The 25,370-nt window shown below is 42.0% G+C and overlaps 1 protein-coding gene across 2 annotated transcripts; it reads left to right on the forward strand.

Annotated features, from left to right (window-relative positions):
• The first annotated feature begins 5,679 nt into the window (after window positions 1-5,679).
• On the forward strand, window positions 5,680-23,731 carry TMPRSS11E (transmembrane serine protease 11E). 2 transcript variants are annotated; one of them, XM_053976655.1, is made up of 10 exons: window positions 5,680-5,761; window positions 13,724-13,847; window positions 15,065-15,180; window positions 15,608-15,675; window positions 16,138-16,301; window positions 17,317-17,355; window positions 18,437-18,617; window positions 18,840-19,105; window positions 19,950-20,092; window positions 20,479-23,731. In XM_053976655.1, exons 2-10 carry the CDS (start codon window positions 13,736-13,738, stop codon window positions 20,638-20,640), a joined length of 1,251 nt encoding a protein of 416 aa, XP_053832630.1. In that variant the 5' UTR covers window positions 5,680-5,761; window positions 13,724-13,735; the 3' UTR covers window positions 20,641-23,731. The 2 variants fall into 2 exon arrangements, with proteins under 2 accessions (XP_053832630.1, XP_053832631.1); XM_053976656.1 differs by having other exon boundaries at window positions 16,201-16,301.
• Window positions 23,732-25,370: the final 1,639 nt, after the last annotated feature.

The following is a 25,370-nucleotide window of genomic DNA, read 5'->3' on the forward strand; positions in this document are numbered from 1 at the left end:
GCTATGTAGATTCTCATGTTTGGAGGGACTTGACATCAGCAAGGTGATCTGGTTTGGACATATCAGGTAGACCAAGATTCAGGCTAGAGCAGATTCCCAAGGTGGATTGAAGGCTTCAAGTTCCAAGCATATTTTGACTTGAATTAAACAGACTATTAATAAAAATAAACTTGGCAGCAAGTCCTCTGGCCTTGGTAATCAATCATGACCTGATGACAGCCTCCGCTATCGTGGTGCGACTAAGTGAAAATGCAAAATGTGAGTGAAGGTCCTTATGTATTGAAAACTTCTTTTGTTTCCTAAAGTTTCATAATGAAAGCTGTTCCCTCAATAAAATGACAAAGGAAGGGTTTAGTAGTTGTTTTTTGTGTGGGCCTGATAAAGGATATTCCTTTTTGTGAAAGTACACTCAAACTAAGGGACAAGCCGATTTGTAAAGTGTGTATACTCTTCTTTTTTCCTCACACAGAAGTTTGAATATACCTTTCCTGAATGTTTTAAAATAATTAATTTAAAATATATATTTTTGCTCAATATTTAAAATATTGCTAATATGCTATTGTGCAACTAAATACTTGAGGGCAACCATGAGGAAAAGCATAAACTATGGAATTTGGACTTGCATATGTAATGGGTAACAAGACAGCTGCATTGAAAACTTTTTTGTGACATTAATTATACAGATCTTACCTTTTCCATTTCAGTTTTCCCATCCTGTAGGCAGCCTTTCTTTCTTTCCCAACTGTGGCTGTAGACTACAACTTGTGACACAGTTGCAGTGTTCTGTGCTAAGGACTGAACTCTCTAAACTTGTGGCTACAAAGGTGTGGTGAGGTGTGTGCCTAAGAGTTGTAGTTGTGTTGACTTTTTCTTGAAGGAAAAGGAATTTGTCAGGCAGGAGCCTCTGTAGATGCAAATATTCTTTCAGGAGTTTTCTATTCTAATGTTAACTTAGAATTCTTATGACTAAAGGGGATTTCATTTCCTTGGCAGGTGTCTTGGTAACCGGACAGTTTTGGAGGAGAAAAGATGAAAGACATACTTGGCTCATCAATCACTGATGCATTAATGTTTTCTCAGTGTCCCCATGTTAAAGAAAAAGTAACTTTCTGCCTTGACTTCAGGTGAGCACCTGTTGTATACCATACCTCACCTGACAAATTTTGGGAGGATCTAAGAAAATAATACTGTATGTCTGAAATTAATTTCAAGAACAAGTGGCAAATTTTGGTCATGTGCAGGACATGAGGTGCTTTGCTTTAAGCTCTCTCAGATAAGAATCTCTGTCCAGCTAAACTGGGGAGCCACAACCCCCCTTTCTGGAGTCTGATGTGTCATCAGGTGCAGACCACACAAAGAGGGCAGCCTGTAGCCAGGAATGCCTGTTGCTGCAGAGCACAAGCCTGTCTGTACCTGGAGCCTAATGCACTGTCAGGTGCTGAGAACGTAGTGCCTGTAGTTTCCTGGCAGTCAGGGTAAATGATCCCTGTAGGACCCTTCCAATTGAACTATTCTGATGAGAAGTGTGCCATGGTTCCTCAGCTGTCTAAAAGAAAAGACACCAACATGTCCTTCCTGTGGCTCCTAGTCAAGGTAGGTGAGTCAGACCACATTTTGCTCAGAACACAGATGGGGAAAATATTGATTCCAATCTGTTGGTTGTTCTATCAAAGGATTAATAATACTTTGTTATTGTTATGAAGGAATGCCTGGCAGCTAAATTAACTAGATTCTTGTGGAGTAATCAATGGAGGGCACCTAGAGAATATGAGATACAGCAGTCAGATTGTGGTCCTTCCTGTGTTTTTTAAAATTCCAGTTATATGAGTCAGGAAATTCTTGGATTGCGAAGCTGAATCATCATGTTAAGAGCTCTAGGTGGCATTTTCTTCCAGAAAACTGATTATTCAATTTGAATGTGCAAAATAGTTGACATTTTATGCTGAAGCAAAGAGTCATATACCTGACCTCTTTTTTGTATGTCAGAATTTTCTTGTGCCTATTTTAAATTGGCCACCCTTGTTTGAAGTCCCCTAGTAATTGTATGAGAAACTATGGTTTCACTTTCACTACTCCACATGGTACTCTCTAGACCCCTATCCCTTTCTATACCTTTGCCAGGTTGTACAAACCTGTCTATTTGGGCATCCCCTACATAGAAGCTGCTTTGTTCCTTTGATCAGCTATTCTGCTTTCTTTTACTGTTCCTCTGTATGAGCTTTGAGATGGGCAAGTGGACCAGAATTTAATGCAATATTCAGGATGCAGGTATAATATTTATTAATATTGGGATATAACTTTGTTTCCTTTTGCTTTTCTGTTCTCTTTACAAGTAGTTACTAGCATTCTTTTTTGGGTTTCTTTTTTTTTTTTTTTTTTTTTTTTTTAATTTTGACTGCTTCTGAGTTGATATTCTCATAGAAAACTGCCTCACTGAAAGGAATAATAATTCAACTCCAGACACCTAGGGGGTATGTTTAGGACTGGGTTTTTTTAATGTGTCACTTCATACTTTTTAATTCCAAAGTTCATCTGTTGTTTTATTACATGGTATCTCAAAATTATGTTTCTGCAGCATGCTGTAGTTTTCTCTGTACTGTGATAACTGGACAGCTATTTTATGATTATCATCTCAGTATTTCTTTTTTCCGGACAATTTATGAATATAGCAGAGATTCCTATGATAGTGAGCTGGCTTCAGAAAAAGCATTATTATTTATTTATTTTATTTACTTATTCCAAATAAGTTTGTTGTTTTTTTAGATGCCATTGTGTTTGGCTTTAGTCTTCCTCAAGGCTTTTTTATTTTCCTTTACCAGGCAGGATGCATTTGCTCTAAGACTAACATTATTTCTTGAAATGGTCTGTCTCCAGAAAAGATGCACTTTAAAGTTTCTCTTTCAGGGTGTTTCTATAATTTTATATAATTTCTGTCTTTGAAATTCAGCATGTCAGTAGTAGTTGATCTGGTTTTGGGTGTCTTTAGAAATGCTGAATCTGATGCTGATATAGTTCAGACAGAAAGATGATAAAACAATTGTTTAAACTGGTCAGGACTGAATCCAGAGTTGCTTCCAATTTTGTGGATTTCCTAGCTGCCTGTTACTGAAACAGTTATTTACAACCTCCAGAAATCCAGTATTATCTAAGTTATCAATGTAAAATGTTTCACATTTTACTTCAGAGTAATTAAAATAATTGGAATGATAGTTCCTGGGATTTTCACATTCCATTGCCTTCCTGCCACCATGTTTCCTTTATACATGCAGTGTCCAAGTCCTTTTTTAGGGTAAGCATTCTGGGTCTGCCATCAATGTGTTGGACAATCCTGTGGAACATGGAAACCATGGTTTTGACTCTCTGTCCCTGTATCTTTCATATCAGACTTTTAAAACCATTTTTTTTTTACTATGTTACTTTTGTGTAACTTCAATCCCATTCTTTGCATGAGGTTGCAGTGTCTACCACGGGATTTAGAACAGGACACATTGTTTCCTGTGTGCACCAATCTGCTTTCTACTTGTAAGTTTGAAGCTTCTGTATAGTCTTTCTGATGTGAAGTGCAGGTCCTGTTTCCCTCTCACTTTAAGCAGAAATTTGTTCATCCTTTGCTGGGTTTAATCCACTCTAGAAGCTCCCCAGTCTCTGGTGATCCTGAGCCTCACTTCCTTACTCCATTGCTATAGCCAATCATTGAAACTTTGCCTCCTCACCAGCTGGATTCTGGTGGGGGTTCTGATCTTTGGCATTTTATGTTCAACCTCCAGGATCTTTCTTCTTTCTTTTATGTGGTGCCCAGGTGGGCTACAACCTCTGCCTCTTTCTCAGCATTTCCTAACTTTTCCAGGCTTTTTTAAAGTGTTACAGTGTAGCACAAAAGGGCACATAAGAAGACTGTCTCTGGAATCAGGAGCCAAACCTGTTTGGTACCTGGCAATGGAGCCACTTGTGGCTATTGCCTGTCCCTTTTTCTCGTATGAGCTTTTTTATTGCCAGTAAAAGAAGAAACTCAGACACCTTGTCCAGAGAGGGGACTATTGACCAGGATTTTCACATTATTTGGCAGTTTAGTGCATTCCTGACATGAAATCAGGCCTGGAGGAGCTTTTCAGTGCCCCAGAAAAGCATCCTCAGTTTAACCTCTTTCTTTAAGCAGGAATAGGGTTTTTTGTTTGTTTGTTTGTTTTTTGTTTGGTTTTTGTTTTTTTTTCCCCTGCAGGTGAGACTATACAAGGATTGCCATGAGGGTTCTGTGTTGTACATTCTTCCACCTATGGCACAATCAAGTCACAAGGCAGAACTCTATGTCTGAGGATCATGGGGTACCTGGAATTAATGTCTTTGCATCACCTATGCACAGGTCAGGTAATCATGTGACACTTGATACTTTACCCTGGAAATTGTCACCCTCTAGCTAGGCTTCTGACTGCATTTCGCTTGCACATCTGGACTGACTCAGGTGTTCCTATATGGAATGGCAATGCAGCTTCCAGTCAAAGAATTGAGAAGCAATTACATTAAATGTGTCATTAACAACTGTATTCGTCATCTTTTGTAACAAATTATGCTGAGACATTGAATCCAAATTATGAGAAGCTGAGGTTTATCTTTAGCTTCTGCTTCATTCAAAAGAAGCTGGCATTCTCCAAAGGCAGTCTTCCTGTTACTTGGCAATGGACTTGATGTAAGGTGGAAGGAAGAGCTCCAGCCATGTAAGGTGTATTTGCATCAGCATGTTACTAAGCTGGTGATCCCTGAGCTGCAGAGGGGTCAAATGGAGGTCATTAAGGTGGAGGAAAAGAGTCCCTAGAGGTTAGAAAGTTTATTGCAGTAGAGCAAAGAAAATGTGTGCCACTTGTATCTTGATGTGAGGTCTGTCTTCTTTATTGTCCTTCTGAAAGAAATCTGTGTGTCAGGTTATGTGGTCGCATACATCTTCTAGTAAGTTTAGTGGTACTGAGAAAATTTAAAATTTAAGGTTCAGAAATACTACTTTAGGTTAGAGTTTGAGCTTGTGTTGATTGTTTGCCAGCTAACTTGCTGTCACTAGCACAAGTAGAACTTCATATTTACAACCTGAAAAAATTTATATCACAAACGTTTATGACACAACAGAATTTTTTCAGGACAGAAATCTATGTGTAGCTAGGTGACCACAATTAAAATTATCATCTAAAGAGTTAAAGAAGAATGAAAAAATTTAATTTAGCTGTTGTTATGAGGGCGGATTCTTTTCTGGCCAAGTTATGAATTTCAAGGAAGTTCAAGGGAGTTAAGAGGCACATACCTTTGATTCTGCATCAGTTTGTCAGCTCCATACCTAGCCTAGGACTGAATGTTGTCTCTTGAACATGCAAATTTTCTGCATTGGTCTTTCCCACAATTTCTGATTTGTTCTTAATTATACCAAAGAAGGAAATAAACTCTGCGTCCTTGCAAAATTTTCATGGCTCTTCTGATTTGGGGTGTTGCAGGGTGTAGCTAATGCTCTGAAAAGGCTTTGGGATTCCTGGATGAAAGGTGTGATGAAAGAAGTGTATTGTTATTGTTTTAGGGGAGGAATCATGCTACTGGGTAAGCCTCTGTCACTGAGACTTGCTGGACTTGTTTGTTCTGACTTGCCTATGACTCCTTTCTTTCTTAATTCAGGAGATAAAGCCTCAAGTCTATGCTGAGATGCTGCACAGTGTGTTGTGGTGCTCGGGACGGTGGATCTCCCAGAGAGAAGAGCTTCTTGCTGACCTCTCAGTGGTAGGCAAAGGTGAGTGCCACAAGCTTCTGGCTCACTTCTTGGTATTTTGGGCAGCATGGCTGCATCATGTGTAGATTTACAGGGCAGTTTGAGCTCTGACTGAGGGTGTGGGGAGAATGACGCTAGTTCTGAGCTTGCTTGTGTTTTGATCTGCCTTTCATGCATCAATAATCCTTCTGATATTTCAGCCTTTCTCCTCACCCAAAATGCATGCTTTCAGAGAATTCTCCAGCTCATCTACAGCACAGTATGGCAAATCAAGGTGGCCTATGTGGTGGGCAGGTGAGAGTCATCTCACACTGTGCTGACTGACCTACCATTTGTGCTAGTGCAGTTAGAATGTGTTGTAGGCACAACTGCTGGATGAGAGGACGAGCGGAGTACAGTTGGTAAAAGTAGCTTCTTGTGCTTTTGATTATTTTAATGGACTTTGTATGCAGACAGTGAAGTGTTAATCTGTGCAGAATCAGCTTGGAAACACACCAAATCTGGCACCTGACCATTTTGCCCGCCCTGTGTTGGAATGAAAATCAAACTGAAAGCCCACAGAGAGTGTAACTGCTTGTGTGGTGTCTTGCTTTTGGAGTAGATTTCAAGGAATCAAAGAAGGACAAAAGGAGGCAGGCAGAGCTATTTTTGAGGGCTGGAAAGCAGAGATCTACTGCTATAATCTGTGACTGCCAAACAGATACTTGTCTATGACCAACACAGCTGGAAGGGGAAATCTGAGAGGTAAAGATGATGTTAAAGTTACAGAAATTTATCCTAAACTGATTGCAGTCAGTGGCCATGTACTTAACATTTTCTTTACACTGAGATGGCCTCTCAGTGTTCATGCAAATTTTAAGTCTTTATGTAGTGAGTAGTCCTCCTACTTCTGCTAAAACTTGTTTCAGAACATGACAGTCTCAAGAGGCTGGCTGTGGCAGTCAGTTGTAGAAAGACAAATAAATGACAAATGATATCTCAGTCCTTGGCATTACAGTTACATCCCCAGACTGTTGTAGTGGTATAGGAGGCTGCCTCTATCCCAATGAATAAAGAGCTCAAAACTTCCACATAGTCGTGTGCAAAATGGATGAGAGAGTAAGGAATAGCAAACTTTTTGTGCTGATTGCAGAGGTGATTGTATCACCAGGGAAGCCTGTATGAGCAGCATTTTGGCATCATGGATATAGTTGCTGGGAAGCTCTGAGTTAAGACATCCCAAAGACTGAATGCTGCCCTTGAATCTTGAAGCAAATTACAAGAGCTGGGTTTGGAGCAGTTGTCTTTACCCAGCTGAAGTGTGCTCTGGGGAAGCAGCAAGACCTTGGTAAAATTGGATGGTTAAGGGGAGGAGCTCAATTAGTAAGTGGCAAATACATTACTGATGCTTTATCTGACTGCAGAGGGGTGGCATGCAGCACCTACTGTTTTTGTGGGCTGTTCAAGGGTGTGGGGAGATCAAGCTGATTTAGTATGACGCATAGAAAAACGCACACTTCATTTCCCTCAGCAGATACCTTCAATGTTTGGAAGTCTTTCATTGTATCAGAATGCTTTAGGAGATATCAAACATTGAGTAATGGAGACTGGTAGGTAACTGACCTCATCCAAACAAGGGTCTGGCAGTACTTAGGCAGGCATCAGCTTCTTCTGCTTCAGTTCTCAAAGCAGCTGAGGTTGTTGTCCCATTCTTTTAGAAGTGCATGTCCTGAGCATGCCACAAGAGCACAGGAGAAGTGCTAGGTTGGTGTGGTTGTTTGTGGTAAAGGTGGGAGTGAAATTAGCAAGTCTTGCTTTGTGGCCCTGTGCTTTTTCTATAGGCATCCTAGAGTAAGCCAGATGTATCCCATATGCTGCCATTCCCAACCACCCTGCCAAGCCAGATTGCTCCAGGGACCTAGTCTGGATTTTTAAATCACACTCACCAGGCCATCAGATTTGTCTGTTCAGTTGTCTTGTGAAAGGTCCTATTTCTAGGAAGAATGATTGTAGGCATGTACCTGAATCCATCAGCTGGGAAAATTGGTCATTACTATAAATGTGGAGAGACCCTCCCCATCAGATGTGCCACCCAAACTCTGCCACTAACTGTTCTGAGAATACTGGATTACCAGTTGGCAAGAGTATAAAAAAAAAAAAAAAAAAAAAAAGTATTATAGGAAGACAGCAGCAGATCACATAGAAGTTACATGTTTTTTTCTATATGGAACATGGCAAAACACTTTCAGTAAAGAGCTGGTACAAGAAAACATGGTTTGGATTAATCTAAAAGCAAATCTAGTTTGGGATGCTATGAGGTCTTAGCTTAAAAAGTGAAAAAATATCAAGAGCAGATCTGTAAAGCAGAACAGGGTAGCTGTTCCCTGCTTATCCAGAAATTTGGTGACTAGGGCCACGTGATAAAGTTACACTTTCTTTTCTTGTCTGAACAGATGCGTTCTGATCAGTTTGCTGGTATTGCTCTTGCTGAAGCTTTTGATAACACACAGTAACTCAACCAGAAGAGATGGATGATCTCAATATAGTGAATCAAACCCTGTCAGGCAGAGGTGGGAGCTGAACTTGCATCACTTGCATTGTGAATGAATATAGTAACCTTTTAGGAATTTTGGTTCAGGATAAGAGGAAAACCAGCTTGTCACCTATGTATTTTGCTTGTCTTTCACTTTTGGGTGAATGTTCCAAATTCAAAGGTAAAGAATTCATTTGGGGCTGATCAGAAGTCCAACCTGAAATCCTATGTGCTTTCTCATTGGATTCACAAGGAAGACCAGTTTTGTCTCTGTAAAATTTTGGTATAACTCTTCTTCATAATATGTCAGTAACTATTAATGTTGCTTCATTTCTTGCTGTATTTCACTTATTAAAATATCTTGTATCGAGGTTTGATTTAATATATCTCTTTCTAAACACAACTTTAGTGCATTTTAAATACTTAATTGTATTAAAATATATCTATTTTCAAAATAATTCATTTGGATTTTTTTTTCAGTACAGAATAAATTTTTAGTGAACACAGGTTTTGTTTCAGAGCCAAGGTGTGTAAGCTAGGAGATTTAACAGTTTGCTCTTCCCAACCCGAATTAGCTGTGATATGAACTGGAGAGATGCTGCTGTCTTCATGGATTATCTTGGGCCCCTTGGGAATGACGCATATTTTAAATGAGAACATGGATTGCTGGAGGAGGTTTAATGTTCACGATAGTATTGCCAAGATAATCAGGTCTGTACTGAACTAAAGGATCTTGGGTTTGAAACTTCTCACTAATTCACTGCAGACTGAAAGCTGCCAGATAGGAGGTGGCTTTAAAGGGCAGAGAGGACTTGGCCTTTGAGATCTCCCAGTGGGGTCTGGGTCTGATCTCTTGTTAGGGTTTGCTCCTGTGGAATTTGAGTTATCTCATTCATGCTAGAGGGTGAATGCATTGCTGTTACCTGAATTCCCGTTGGCCCTGCTAAGAGTTAATTTGCAGCTTACTGGAGTTTGGGCAGTAAAAAAAGTCAAAGACTGTGATACAAGGAAACAAGACACGTGAGGCTGTGTGAAACACCAGACTCTAGAAGGCATCACATAGACAGCTGTGGTATTCGGGATCTTCTCAGGAGAATACCTATCTGCTAAGCAATGTCTCTTTGCTACAGGAAGAAAGAAAGGTTGTATCCATGGTGGAAGGCTTTCATGAGCACTGCAGAGGATCAGTGTTTCTCTGGCCACTGAGTATTGCTGGGTGGAGTAAAATTTGCTTGGTTACTAGAGTGCGGAGAAGACCATGTCTAATTCCTAAACAGGGGATCCACCTGCCACTAAATTATATAACTATGGAGCAGGATGTCCCAAGTACAGGAATCCCTGTCAAGGTGGTTATTCTGGTAGTCCTGCCCTCTGTGGCACCATAGCAAAAAAGGCTAGGGGAGTGAAGAGCTGACTGGAGGTGTAATGTGTATGCATAATGAAAGTATTGAGTGGATATAACCTGAACTGTCTCTCAGTAACCATCCTAGCCTCTGTCTCAACAGAGCTAGGCATGCCTAGTTGTGAGATAAAATGGAAAAAAATCCAAACTGCAAAACATGGAGGCTACTGAGCTGGGTCCCACACACAGACATTATTACAGTTGAAGGATACTGGTAACTGTACACTGTGGAAGTTGATGAATCTTGGTGTTTCCATTGTAAAAGGCTTTTTTTTTCCTATTCTGTTACTTAGCAAGATGGAAGTCAAAAACATCTTGCTAAAGGGAGGGAACTGTTTCAGTTTTGAAGAGATATTTCTACTTTAATTTATATATCCTATATACTAATTAATTACCTGTACGTGGATGTTGGTTGACACCTTGTGGGTGTTGGTGGATGAAAAGCTCAACACGATCCAGCAATGTGCACTCACAACCTAGAAAGCCAGCTGTGAGCTGGGCTGCATCAAAAGAACTGTGGCCAGCAGTTTGAGGGAGGTGATGCTACTCTGCTCTTGCAGAGTACTGGAGTACTCATCCAGCTCTGGATAAGCCGAACATGGGAAGGACACGGACCTTTTGGAGCAAGGCCAGAGAAGGGTTGTGAAGATAATCAGAGGGCTGGAACAGCTCTCCTGTGAAGACAGACTTGAGAGAATTGTGGCTGTTCAGCCTGGAGGAGACTCATGGGAGATACTGTGAAGGAATTCTTCGCTATGAAGGTGGTGAGGCGCTTGAACAGGTTTCCCAGAAAAGTTGTGGATGCCCCATCCCTGGCTGAAAGTGTTCATGGCCACATTGGGTGGGGGTCTGAGCAACCTTGTCAAGTGCAAAGCGTTCCTGCCTATGGCAAGGGTGTTGGAACAAGATGATTTTTAAGAGTCCATTCCAACACAAACCATTCTATGATTCTATGATAAGAATGCTTTAAACTTTTTCCTTAAAAAAATGTTAAGTGAAATCAGTATCAGAAGTGGCATGGGGTTTTTTTCCTTCTCTCCCATGTTTCCATTTCCCTCAGCACTACAGCACTTCCTAAGGTTTCTGTTTCCCTTTGCAAGTCCGTGTGACTTGTAGAGAACAAGCAGCTCTGAAATGTTGGAGGAGAAAGGAGTCTGTGTGTTTGTGGCTGTAGCTGGTATTTGCACAAAAAGGAAATAGAGACAGATAGCTGAAAAGACAGTGCTGCTTGTGACAGCATGAGTCTCACAGGCAAGGAGATGCTCAGTTTTTTGTAATCTTAAACTTTGTAGCTTTGGCATAAGGCCATGTTTTGAGGAAACCTGTCTGTATACAGTTCACAAAATGCAGCATTTATGATCCAAGAGCACAGTTGCCTCAATATCTGCAGAGTCAGCCATACACTGCCAGGGCTGTGCTGTGTGTTCTGTGTGCCAAGAGCAGTGGAGGGATTGCTTCCAATTGCCATTCAGGTGGAAGCCCTTGGAGTGGGGACAGCTGCAGGACAGGGAACCAGTCTAATTGAGGTGGATGGGAGGGGCTCAGGCTGGGAACAAAAGCTCTCCAGTGAGGAGAGCATAGTGAGATGCAAAAGCTGCCTCTTTCAAGCATGAGATGTGGCTAATGAGGAGGGGCAGAGTCATGTTGCCATAGTGGGCTGTTCTGATTAGCCAAGAGGCTTGCCCTCAAGGGTAATAACTGATTGCCCATGAGGTATGTTGCAATTCCCTGGGACTGGGAAATGCTGTGAGATCAATATGGGACTGTTCCGTGGAAGGCTGCAGCGTATTGAAGAAACTGAGGCAGAACAGTTCCACTGGTTTTAGGTTTTTATCTGAATCTCTTTTTCTGCTAAACCCTCAGAGCTGATGGACAGTGTATACAGTGCAGGTGTAGAAGGTAAGAAGTCAAGGCCTCAGTGGAGCCAGTTGAGTTCTAATGGGTGTTATGTGCTTATTGCAACTTGTAGTTTGCAAGGGAGTTATCTTGGCCAGCCTGGGTTTTCAGGCTCCTATCAACTGCCCTACAGCCTTGACATCAGGAAACCGAGCCAGTCTGGTGGGGGAAATCTTGGGCTGTGCATTGCGAGAGCAGAACTTGCCCCAGTAAAGTAGGAGCAGCCGAAGGAGAGGTACTGGCTCTCTCCATAGCATGTGACTCTGAAGCAGAAAACTTGATCTTGGTCACCTGTCCTGTATATTTTGGTAACACTAAGCTGCTGCTTGTGACTACCTGCAGCTGTGATGCTGGCTGAAGCACATCTATTTTAACATTTTCTTTCCAGTATGCCACCTCTTTGAATGGGCAAAAATTTGCCCACTCTCACTAGCCAAAACCAAGATTTTATATGAGGAGGTTAAAATTTAAGTTTCTTCCAACTTCCCTGTCTCTTGCTGAATACACCCTTGTTGCCTGCAGATCCCCTCTCATCTCCTTCCTCTGTAGTGCTACCTGTAGGGTTTTTTTTTTTGTTGGGTTTTTTTTGTTTGTTTTTTTTTGGGGGGGGGGTTGGGTTGGGTTTTTTGGGGGGTTATTTTCCATGTTTGTTTTTCTTGCCTTTTCTTGCTTGTGGCGTTCCTTGGTTTTCTTCACATCAGAGCAGAGGGTATAACACCATCCCCCTCTCTCACCACTTCACTGCCTTTTGCTGTCTTGGGTTTGTGCACCAGACCCTCACCTTTATTACTTATCTGCCCATTCAGCTCATTTCCTGAGATGGAGCCTCTGCTGTTAACTTGCTCTGCTTTCACTGTGATTTCTTCTTTTCCACCTTGTAGTCAGAAAACCTGCAAACACTTATTCTCTCTGCTTCCCTTTCTTCCTCTACCTGCCTGCATCTTCTCAGATTTTGCTCAGAGATGGCTGTGCCATAGGCCTGAAAACAGGAAAACAGTGTTTAGCATGTCTGGTTCACAGCAATACAAGCATGGATCAGGGGGTGTTAGTAGCATGGTGAGTAGCCAGACAGTCCTCCTCCTGAGGGCTGGCTGCTGCCATTTGTCTCTCCAGGATATCTGAGAGATTATCTCAGGTGGTTTTCTGATACCATGTACTAATGCAGATCATGTTGCAGAGACTCAGTATGTGGCATGACAATTACCACATGGTGTGCTGTGGAATTATTTGGGATCTTTAATAACTGTGCATCAGGTTTTGCATCACCCTACAATAAAGCTACTGAGGGCATGCACAAAAATGCAGTTTTCCTAATGTTCTGTTGCTTAATGCTGTACTGGAGGACATAAGTGGAGGAGAAACTCTTCTGTGCCTCTGTCCATGCATGAGTCAAGTTCTCAACCATTTTACTGGTCTCCTTGTGGCTTTCATGGCAACTACTGGATCTTGTTGCCATGTCACATTTACACACAAGTACCTCTTTCTCTATAGGTGTCTGGGAAGAGACAGGATGTGGTCGCGTTCATTATATGTGTGGCTTTGGAGCCCCAAACCCTCAATAAACCAAACCTAAATAAAGGAACCCAATAAATGTTAGACTCATACCAACTAAATATAACCAGATACAATAACTACCTATTACATTGCATCTCTGGTTGCCTAGAATATCCTTGGGGCAAAGGTTATTTTGTCAGTCATGAATTATTAAATTTATGTTCAGTTTAAGTGCCTGTGTGGGTAGTCAGTTGCACCTGAAACCTATGTAATATTTCTTGAAGTGAAATTGTCTCTATTAGCAGTTCCTTCACAACTTTTTCTTTGGGTGTATGTGAGACAACAGAGGCAAGTTAGAACACAGGAAATTCTGACTAAATATAAAGGAAAAGCTTTTGCCATGAGGATGGGCAGTGACTGTACCAGAGATCTTAGGAGACTGAGTTATCTTTCTCCTTGGAGATACTAAAATCTTGACTGGACAAGGTCTGGAGCAACCTACTTTAATGGGGCTTAGTTTAAACTGTCAGACCCTCAGAGTCCAGAGGTCCTTCCCAACCTGCCTCATTCTGTGGAGTTTTTCAGCTGAGCTAAGCTGTGCCAGATCTGATTAGACTCTGGATGAACTATTGTCTTTGTACTAGAGTTGAATTTCTCCATGTTGTTTTCTTCAATACAGGCAGTGATCCAAATGGACAGAGCTTTAAGGCGCTTAGAGCCATGGAAGATCGCAGTCATTGTTGTGTCAGTGATAGTAGGCTTAGCCCTCATCATTGGCTTGATTACATTTCTTTTGTGCCACGGTAAGTGCCCCGCTATTTTGTTGTGACAAGCTTTCAGGAATCTGTTGTATTTCACTTGCTACTGTGGTCTTCCCTGATGATTTAGGCATGCAATTTGCCCCTGGTATAAAACTCACATGAGAACATTCTAAATGCTATTTGAGAACTAGATTGATCTGAAGACCTGTAAGAATACTTGAAATGTGCTTTATTTGAAGCAGGGATTTCAATTTTAACCCTCCTTTTGTTTTTTGCCCTGGTGACAACTGGTGGCTGACGGACAAAAGGAGAACAGTCTTCTGTATAAGCCAGAGGGTGCATAGTAAACTTAGTCTTGAATGGGGTTTTTGCAGAAACTCAACCTGGCCCCTCTAGCTGAGAATATTCCAGAAAGAGAGAGGGCAGAGCTTTAGGCTTTCAGAGGTCAGGACTCAGTTCTGGTTGCTAAGAGCCCTGTTTCAGTAGCAGATCATAGAACCATTAAAGCTGGAAAAGATCTTTAACATCACCAAGTCCAGCCATCTTGGTTCATGACTTGAAGAAAATTAATTCCATTCCCAGTCACTTGCCTCATGAATGAAGTTGAGTCATTCCATTCCCAGTCTCTGAGATAGCAGTGTGAGTTTTTTGAAATGCTTTCCTGCTGGAATGGAATTAATCATGTGGCCATCTCAGCTTGCCAGGGGTCGATGAGGCTGTGGCTTGCACTAGGACACCAGAAGGAGCAGTGGCAGAGCTACAGCTCAGCGTTGCTTTTTGCCAGCTCTGTGTTACTGGGCCCCTCTTTGCCATACACCAAGAATCAGATTTTAATTAAACTGAGCACTGATCAGACACAAACAGCTCTGCCTCTCATGCCTCTCGGAGGGGCAGGAATGTGCCGGAGTGCAGCTGGGGAGGAGGGGATGTGACTGAATTGGAAGGGCTCCTTTGTCTCGTGCTATGTTCACCTTAGGCCAATAAGAAGATGGACCCTAGGAAAATGTTGTAGTAGGTATTATTTGGAGCTCCTTGGGATGGTTGTCAAAGAAAAAATGAGCCCCTAGATGGTCCATGGAGCAACAGGATGGTCCAGAACCCCCTTTTACCAAAGTACTGCTAAAGCTGTAATTTCACAGTTGACAGGATCACTGCCAGGGCCAGGGAGCCTTGCTTCTGCCATGTTCTGTGAGATACTGTGCATCTTTGAATTGTACTAAAGCTGATCAGCTACCTTTCTATCTTTTTCTCCTCTGTAGATCAAGACAGATATTACAATGCATCTTTCGTAATCACCGATGTCGACTATAATCCTCAGTATGAAAGGCAAACTACAGATGAGTTCAGGAACCTAAGTGAAGATATTGAAACTATGGTAAACTAAAAGCTTCTCTGCTTACGCCTGACCTATGCTGAAGAGTTCTGCAAATGTGTCATTGAAAATAGAGTCAGAGGTGATTGTGCCTCATCCCTACATGCCTGGCCTTACCTTACACACCTTGCTGTTGTGGGTTAAAGATGCATAGCTGACTTTGCACATGCAGATGGTAAGCACAGGTGCTGTCTGCTCCACAAGCCCTGTGGTGGAACTGGCAAGCACAGAGCAGAATGGGTAGTGAAATCAGCCAACTCAGCTGTTTATTTTGGATCTGCATTCCCTGATGGAAATTTAGTGGTAGCTTTGGTGTAGAGGTGGAGATCTGAAGGCATTTTCATGTGTTTCAGAGGCTCATGAGACTGTTATAGTGTAAAAGCATGTACTTATTGCAGGTGTATTTTAACACACTCTTTTCTTTTAACAGATCTCTGAAGTATTCAGGGGGTCCTTTCTAAGTAAAAGATACATCAAGTCCCACGTGGTCAGTCTAAGGTAAGTAAAGTGAAGGCCAGGAATAAGCAGGGATGTGCTAAACACCTTTTCTTCCTACCTGTTGACCATATGGAGCATTCCTGGTTGCTTGGGTTATACCAGCAGGGTGACTGACTAAGCCTTGCCTGGTTGTTGCTGTCCTCTAGTGCTCACAACACTGAGGACTCAGTTACCCTTAGAGGTCAGCAAGGAAGAGAAATTTGGCCCTATACTTCTGCAGATTGATTACCCTTTCCCTAACTGTTCCCAGAAAATTTCCTCTGATCACTGTCATTGCAAGAAGCTTTTGCTCCCTGCTGACATGTTATCATCTTCGTTTACTTGAGCACAGCCATGCTATTTCTTCTGGACATCTGTGCAGACCAGACCTGTTCTCATATAAAGAAAGCAGGCAGTAAAAAGCAGAACCAGGAGCATTAGTAGGCAAAGAGAACGACACCATTTGTTTTTGTTGGTTTGTAGCCCAGATCCTGTTGGAGTGCTTGCATCTGTTGTTCTGGTATTTAAATTTCCCTCTGCTGACAGTGAAGCAGTGACCTCGGGTCAAGTCAGCCGTGTGTTACTCAGAAGGCTGAAAGCAACCTCAACGTACCTGAATGTTGACCAGTCTAGCATTAGACTCACAGGCAAGTGCCTTAGGTTTGTGTTTTCAGCTTGGAATTTGTTCCTCACACTTTGCTGTTCTCAGCTTAATGAGTTTCACCTTAGTATGGAAATATGGGCTATTCTTGTTTTCTTTTTTTGCCTTCTCAAAATTGTCTGTTAGGCTGACAGCCTGGGAAGTTGGAAGACAGAACATGGAAAGAATTAAAACAGATTGGCACTGATTTATGAGTGTGAGCTCTTCTCCATGCATCAGAGGCTTTCCCAGTGTGTCCTAATTGTGTTGAATGAGATAGCCCCCCTCAATTCATCAAAAAAGGCCCAACTTTGTGATCTTGGGTTCACAAACATCTTTAAGACATACAGTAAATTGAATAAGAACCTTTATAGCCAGGCACTGAAATGCAGAGTCCTCAAGCTATTAAAAAATGCAGGGCTGAGGTGGTTTGCTTTTCTATCCTCTGCCATTTCCTTTGTCATTTGACAGATTTCTGTAGCAAGTGTCCATAACAAGATCCTGAGGATCACTGGGCAGTAATTCTCTCCCATGAATCAGTTGTGGATTGCAATCTGATTCTGACAGAGGGGTTTTTGTAGGAAAGAAATTAGAAATGTTGCAGTTTACTTTCAGACAATCCCAGGCCTGAGGACTTGTGAAGACTCATCTGACCACCTTGCCACACTAAACCTGAACACTAAACCTTTTCCTGTAGGCATTTGCTGGTGACTGTGCACATTATATATGTAGATGTAACTTGGACCCACTTGCAGTCATCTGCTGCTTTTGTTAGCTCTGAGCTAAGGCAAGAAAGGCCTTTCAGTGAGGAACAGAGGTCAGGCCTCGTCCTGTGGCTTTTCAGTGAGGAACAGAGGCTTAGCTGAACTTCTCCAACAAAGCAAATTATTACTTCTTGTACTATCATTCCAGGCAGCAATGCAAGCCATTTAATTTGTGTTTCTTGGGTACAGGGAGGGAGTCTGGGCTGGATCACATAACATACGAGATAAACTTACTGTGGTCTTTGCTTTTCATTCCAGAGTTGAATAAGGAAAAGGGTGATAACCTTTTAAACAACTGTAAGTATAAATGCTTTATAATAAAGGTCCAGGGACATAGTGCTGGAGGTTCTGTGCTTACAAAATCCTAATACTTTCATGATACAAGTTGAAAATAGAATTTGTTGCAGATATTAGAACAGCAGACAGTGCATGAGCCAGGGGAGATTTCAGCTCATTTTCTTGCAGTCTTGCTGGCTCTATACATTTGTAGAATCAAGCATTCTGGCTTGGTGATGGGAAGCACTTGATTTAATGTTGGTTGTTGGAAGTAGGGGCATGTAGTGAGCTGCTGTTAGCAAGTTTGCAGAAGGACTGCAGTTTTGCTGTGGGCCATGATTCTTGCTGGAATTCTTAAAAAAACATTTTCCCTCTGCCCGCCCCACCCCCCTCCCCCGAAGAAAGGTTTGGCAATAGATATCTGTCAGATTTGACCTAAACTTTAAGGAAAAGCCAAAGGGTGGGAGAGGGAGAAGAGCTGTCCACACTTAGGGCAAGGCAGTGGAACGGCCCCAGAGAGTGGCAAGTTCTCAGTCCTCCTGTTGTGCTCCCCCTTAAGGTCTTAGAGCTCCTCTGGAAACTGGGAGACAGCATAAGTACCCTCCCAGAGCACTCCATCAGTACACTGCATGCTTTTGAAGACTTTGCATGTTAGCTTTCCATTTTCAAATGGCCTCTGAGAATTAACTGGTTTGAATCTAACTTTGTTCAGCTGGGTAATACCTGATTGTTGGTACAGTGGCTGTAAGTAAATTGTTGGGAAGAGGACACTATTTTTTTGTTTCTGCTGCCAAGGCTAATCTGGAGGTGACCTGACAAAATTGCTTTTCTTTCAGTGTCTCAGATACACAGCCTTCAGGTCCCATGGGAATTCATATGGGCTTGTGTATCTGAAAACTGGCTTAATGAAAAAGTCCTGACTCCTCTACCAAACTTATTTGTTTACCCTGTGTGCATCCTGAGACACTTGTGACCATGGCACTTGGCTTCCCTGCTTTAGGTGAAGGCTGTCTCTTGATGGAAACTCCTGCCCTGTTACACCTGTGCTTGTAGCCATGAGGGCCTTCAATCAGCTAAAGCAGAGCTGCCTTTTCTCTGACAGGCTGTGGAATACGAAGACAGGCATTCTCCTTCACAGGAGTGGAAAGAATAACTGGCGGGCAGCATGCACGGGAGGGAGAATGGCCATGGCAGGCGAGCATTCAGCTCGATGGGACCCATCGCTGTGGGGCATCAATCATCAGTAACACCTGGCTGGTGACTGCAGCCCACTGCTTTAGAGGGTAGGTCATCAGCACATTTCTGATCCTACAGACCTTAGGACTCTTCGTTGCTCTGACCTTTTGTGACCCTCTAATATCTGTATCTGCTGAAAGATGATGAAGTTTTACTCTTCCCCTTTGGCAAACCTGGTCACACTGCTTTTTGATGCTTAAATGGAGACCTAAGCTCCCTTAGGGTATGTTGTTTTGTGTGGCTCTGGCATAACCTCAAACATCTTACAGAGTAAGAGATCCTCGGAGGTGGACTGCCAGCTTTGGAATTCTGCTGAGACCTCCAAATCAGAAAAAATTTGTCCAGAGAATTATTGTTCACGAGAGATACGGTGACGTTCTCCTTGATCATGAGTATGACGTGGCTGTTGTGGAACTCGCCTCTCCTATTGAGTTCACAAGTGTCGTGCACAGTGTCTGCCTTCCTGAAGCATCTCACGTTTTCCCAGACAACACTTCCTGTTTTGTCACTGGCTGGGGAGCTTTGGAGAATGATGGTGAGTGTCTCTTGCCTCCCTGTGCCCTGTCACACATGTGCCTGAGAAGACTGATGTTAGTTTTATGGGGGTTTTTGTTTATTTTGACTTCCTTAGACTTGGTGTTTAATGGGTGTATATCCCAGTGAGATACCTTTGGACTTAGTTGGCTGCTTTTTTTTCTGGCTTGGTCAGTGGATTGGAAATGGGGGGAAGACAATGAAGGTTAGTCTTACAGGATTTAACAGCAGCTTTTCTTAGTTGCTGTACACACAGCACTGGTTGAATACATTTGGTTCTCCAGTCCCTCTGGGTTTAGCTCTGACATGAGTTCTTTTGCTATTCAGATTTTTTGTAGATGCACCATGACAATTTTCATCAGTTTTTCTCACTTTGGTCATAAGTGAGGCCTCATCCAGTGATTTGAGTGAGCTTCTTTCAAATTAGTCTGTGTCGCTGAGGTTAGAGAGGATGGGACTATAAATCTGCTTGTGAGAGCCACTGACCTGTATAGGTTGTGTTTCATGGGAGACCCTTGGGATGTGTAGTGATTGCCCAAAGCTATGCTGCAGTTAACCAAATGGGTCTTTTCAATGATAGCAAGGACATACCATGTAGCCTACAGTTGAATGCAGCACTGAAATATGTACAAAAATCCATTTGTCCATTACACTAAAGAGCATCTGGATAGGAGTTATGGCAGTGGGGGGGGATTGACTTTCTTAATCCTGAGACATTTTCTGGGTATCTCCCTAAATTGCCTGTGATGGCAGAAAAGTGGCAGGAAAATTTGGCTACTCCTAATCATTGAGTTTTTTATGTTGCTTACCCTGTCTGCAAATTCTAATGCCACTTCTCCTTCTAGGCTATAGTGTTAACCAGCTTCGACAAGCAGAAGTGAGAATTATAAGTACTGAGGTTTGTAATAGGAGAGAAGTGTACGGTGGAGGTATAACAGCTGGAATGTTGTGTGCTGGATACTTGGAGGGGCAGGTGGATGCTTGCCAGGTAAGTCTTCTTATCGGTAGTAGTAAAAAGGAAATAGGTGGGGTGGAAGGTGATGTTTTCTAGAAATAAAATGTACTTTGGGCAACCTTAAGTTTATGAGTTTCAATATCTTGATAGATACAAATGAAGAGCTTCAAGGCTCACGTGCTGGAGTCTGCACTTCAGTTTGTAAGAAGTTTATAGACAATGCACAAGTGAGAGAATGCAGGTGTGAGGGTGTGAATTAGACATAGGCTGTGAGCCTCTGTCTTGTTGGTAAACTGTGTGAAACTTGAATTGTAGCTGAGGTCTACAGAAAAATACCTGCCAATTGTAACAGAAGAATTTGAGAATTTGAGTTCATGGCTATTTACTTTTTTTCTGTCTGTTGACATTTTTCTCCTTAGGGTGACTCCGGTGGGCCGCTGGTGCAAGCGAATTCCAGAGGAATCTGGTATCTTGTGGGAATAGTGAGCTGGGGAGATGAATGTGGCAAGCCAAATAAACCAGGAGTATACACACGAGTGACTTACTATCGAAACTGGATCCACTCCAAAACGGGCATCTGAAACCTGGAGCAGGTTAAATTTTGTGGGCTGTGTACAACTATTCCTCTGACACATCCTGCTCTGTGGTCACCCTCTAAGCAGCTGCTGGCTTAGCTTGTGGTCATGTTTAAAGTACCTGTAAGCTTGGACCAGTCTAGGACTTAAAATTGGTTTGGCCTACAGCCAGACAGGAATGGACTTGATCCATGTGATATTTGTTTGTTCAGGAAATAGTCTGTCAGAGGGACAACTGCCTTCATCTATACGCAATATATTGACCCTTTTTTCTTCATGGCCACATGTCTTGGCTCCAGCTTTTATACCCAAGCAAAGTGTTTGAGCCCAAACAATCATCTACCGGCATCCAAGACAAGCGATAACTGAAACCTGGCCCATCCATTTGCTGTGTGCTCACAAGGCCCTATCTATCCATAGAAAAGCTACAATCCAGGCCCTGACTCCAAGGCTGCTGTACTTCTGAATTCTTGAGATTTCTCCTGCATCATTCCAGGGAGTGCACTATAATGGAGAATGGAAAATGGCTTAGAGAAGTCCTGGTTCCTAATATCATATTGGACTGTTAATTAAGTGAATGGAGAACTTTTTCTTGCCTGAGAAAGAAATTAGTGGAAAACACCAGCTTGTGTCCACCTTCTTTGAACAAGTGAACATATGCCTGCTCATCGCTTCATATAAACAGTCTCAACCACAGCATTTGCCAGGAGAGTGATTGCTGGACTTAAGACCAAAAACCACTTTATCTTCATACCAGTTTGTTGTTGTAGCACAATATTTGGCTGAATTAATTTCCATTTTTATCTTTCCAGACTGTATTTTTCTGAATAAAAGTCTTTTGCCTTTTGTGCAGGATGGATGATTGAAACAATCTTAGTATGACCTTTGTCAAAAAAAAACTCCTCAAACTTCTTATTCTTGTGAATGCTATTGTCAAGTCTTTATAGTTTTATATGTGCATCTTTAGCTGTATCCTGTAAAAAAAAAAGCTTTTGCATTACAGTGTAAATGTCCCTGTCCTTCAGAGCAGGACAGAACTTCTGACAGACCCAGAAATCTTACGTATAGAGCTCTCTCTTCTCACAGGAAGTAAGAATTGCCTGTGTTGCATTGCCAGACTGTAGCTGACTCATTTGATCTCAGCCACACAAACCTCATATTCTCTCTGGCTTCATGTTTTCAGGAGCCCATGTTTATGTCAGCCAGGTAGATACCAATGCTTTTTACAACCCAGCAGCAGAACACACCTATTCTTGGTGGGGATGCTCTCCTTGGTGTGTCAGCAAGCTTTCCAACTTCATGTGGATCCTGATCCTAACAGCAGCAAGTGCTGTGGACTTAATTGCTGGATAATGAGCCACTCAACTCCTCTTTTCTCCCTCTGTGGTCAGAAGAGAAAGAACTCAGGAGAGGAGATACTAGCCACACTGCCAAGATTCAGAGCTGGTCCAGCATGGCAAGCAAGAAAGAACCTTCTGCCAGGCTAGAAAAGGCAAACAGCAGGCTTTCAGTAGTTAGAAGGGCCGGGGGAAATAGGCCCTCAGTGGTTATAGTCTTAGGATCAAAGCAGTGTTCAAGTTGAGCACCAGTCAGCTGGCAAAGACAATGGCAGTTCAGGGATCCCCTCTGGACTGTGCAGCTTGCTGCCAGTGCTGCCCAAATAGAGCTGTGATCCCTCCAGAGCAGTGATAACAAAAGTATTTTGATTACATGTCCTGTGATCTGTTTGTCAGTCCAGAGAACAATGTCTTTCTAGAGCCTCAATGGAGGTACTGGAATAGTTGGAAGCCCACAGAAGGTCTGCAGCTGTTGTGTGTTCTATACTTGCATATACCTGGCACTTGATTTTTTTTTTCCCCTCCAGGAACTTGTGGAATGTTGTGAACTTCAGAAACAAACTTGGTGGTTTAATTTCTACATAGGGAACAAACACTGTTGGGCTGGTTCCATAGGTCTGAGCCCAACAAATTTCATTTCTGCCTCTTCAGCCGAACATGTCTGACATATATTGCTTGTTAGAGGAAGCCTAAAACTGACATATGACAAATATATATTAATTTTTTTTTTCTTGGTTGTAGCACTTGTCTTGCCAGGATGGTGAATGAAATTTTATACTTTTCTTCATAGATATAATTACAAAATACTATGGATTTTCAGTTTTCAAAGCACTTTAGGCTTGGGTTTTCAAAGGACATAATGGTTTCTCCATCTGCTGGATTTCATTCTAACATGCTCTCTTCACATTTTTAGGATTGCAAATACCAACTTTCTCACTGATTTCCCAAAATAGATAAGTAGATGTACAAAAAAAAAAAAATTGAATCTGTGAACTTTCCAATTTGCTTCTTTTGGGTACTATATCAGAAAGCCTTAAGCATTTAGCTCAGTCTCAAGGGCTGGAGTAAATCTCATTCTCAAAAGTCGTGCAAACAAAAACTCAACTTGTCATTTGCTTAAGGGTCTGCCATTTCTGAGGGTCTACTTGTAGAGATACAGTACCTGATCTCCCTTATTGCTGAGTGCCAGCACAGTGCAGACAGGAGGAGTGTGGATGAAGAGGACCTGGCATCTACTTGGTGTATGTTTTGGGAGGCTTTATTTTGGACTACCTTGTGGAGATTCTCCTTATAGCATCTGGAAATTTTGCTTCCAGTTTCTTCTGGAAGCAATGTAGTACACATGCTCTGAGGCCTCTTAGTGATGCAAAGCAGTACAAATGGTGACTATCAAGAAGAGCGTTTGAAAGAATGGAATTCATCCAAGGACGTATTGGTGTGGATGGAGATGATGGGCCTGAATCCCTTACCTGTGGCAAAACTACACTGATGTCAACCTTGTCTGGCTTTTCATGAGGGAAATTAAGGAAACCTGAAGCCAAAACTTTTTATTTGGTTTAGGTGATCTAGAAGACTTGTATTTTTTTGAAGCTGCATTTTCACCAGTTTGTGAAGCTACAAGCTGCAGTTTCTCTTATCTGTGTTTTTAGAGGAATTAACATCTTCACTCAAGGCAGAATGGGATATATCTAACTATATAATCGTGCATGACACACAGGAATGTAATTTATATGTAAATTTAATAAAATTTGTTAAATTTACCTTCTGTTTCACGTACTTAGTAATTTCCTGCATCACAATAAGCAGCTGTAAGTTGGAGACTCCTCTGTTTTAGAATGTTACACTGATTCTATACCATGGATTTATGTGCTGGCTTTTATGTTTTCTTAATCATCTGGCTTTTTTGATTGTTAGAAGCTGTTAGATGAGCAAAATGCCATCCAGACTAGGACAGAATTTACCCACCTGGCCAGTGGTTACCCAAATTTATGTGCAGGCAAACAGGTCCTGTGTCATCCACTAGAGGGTGAATGGTATTGTACAAGAGCCTTACGACCCTGGCACCTGGTGGTGCTCTGCTTCAACTCACTAGAGAGGAGCTGGAGGACAAGGCACTGTGTTCCTGCTGTTTTGAAGATGCAGAGATGCTACACAGTTTGCTTGCAAAATCTGGGGAGACTGTAGCTGGAGGCTTTAAGCACAGGCATCTGCAGCACCACATGAGTTTCAGGCTTCTCCCATCAAAAAACTTGGCGTCCCTCTCTCCCCTGTAAGTGTGTTAAATACAGTAGGCTGTGGCTGTGAGAGCAAGGGCTGAGCAGGTTTTGTCTGCTTGTCTGCAGCAACAAAGCCAGAGCTTTGTCCTGTGGAAGAGTAGACTGGGAAGACACATGGTCAGGTGTTTTTGGCATTGTGGGTCAGTTTTCTGAGCTTGTCAGCCTTCTTGCAAACAAGATAGCAGAGCAGCAGTAATTTTGAGACCTTGATAGGATAAAGATAGCGAGGTTTGCAGTGGCATGCTTTGGTCTCCCATATTGACATCTCCCTGATGATTCTTGTAGATTGAAGGCACTGATCAGATTTCTTCTTGTCTGTTTCCTGTCATAATGGGAAACTTGGTACAAATTGTACTGTATTCTGAGCTGGAAGGGAGCTACATGCTGGAGTTCATCAATCCCAGTCTATAATAGCTAACAGCCAGCAGGATGAACTTGGAATTTGAGGTTATTTAAGAGACTAAAAATGAGTTTTAAAGCAACAGCCTTATTGCAATATTACAGGACATGCCATGTTGGCTATAGATGGGAAAGTGGCTATTTGTTTGAAAGAAGAGTAGCCCTTTTGTCACATTTTATTGGGTCCAGTGCAAGAAAGGGAGTGTTAGAGACAGACTTCTTAAAGGACATAATTTTTAAAAAAATATGGCTTAGAAAACAGCTTTGTGCTGATTTTCTGACAGAACCTGTGTTGTGTATGTAACACACAAAGCATTTATGAGCATTGAGTTAACTGTGGCCATGGTAACTGTGCCATGACCCAAAGATCTGCTCAGCTGGTGTGGTTGTATTTGGCTATGTGGGTGGAGTTTCTGTCAAAGGGTTTGAAGTGAAGAACTGAAGAGAAGAATAATTCTTATGATCTTTTGTATGTGTGGCTAAACAGCATCCTTGTATAAAACAAAGCTGTCAGTATTTCAGCTTGCTGGGTGTCTGATCTATTACTGCTGCAAAGAAAACTTTTCAAAACTCGTCTGGTTAGAAGACTTCAGAAACAAATAGCACAAATGGCAGTTAATCTGCTTTATCTTTAATTTTATTTCTAATTGAACCCTTTCTTAAATCACACTTCCTTTGAAGAACATTTTGTTTGCCATTCATTGTTTGTGGCTTTTTCTCAGGT

The sequence above is a fragment of the Vidua macroura genome, chromosome 4 (assembly GCF_024509145.1).
Source record: "Vidua macroura isolate BioBank_ID:100142 chromosome 4, ASM2450914v1, whole genome shotgun sequence".
Taxonomy (NCBI): domain Eukaryota; kingdom Metazoa; phylum Chordata; class Aves; order Passeriformes; family Viduidae; genus Vidua; species Vidua macroura.

Coding starts and splice junctions, on each gene's coding strand:
- TMPRSS11E (XM_053976655.1), top strand. CDS start 13,736: ATGGACAGAGCTTTAAGGCGCTTAGAGCCATGGAAGATCGCAGTCATT. Junction 15,181..15,607: donor GTGAAGATATTGAAACTATG/GTAAACTAAAAG, acceptor TTCTTTTAACAG/ATCTCTGAAGTATTCAGGGG. Junction 18,618..18,839: donor GCAGCCCACTGCTTTAGAGG/GTAGGTCATCAG, acceptor AACATCTTACAG/AGTAAGAGATCCTCGGAGGT.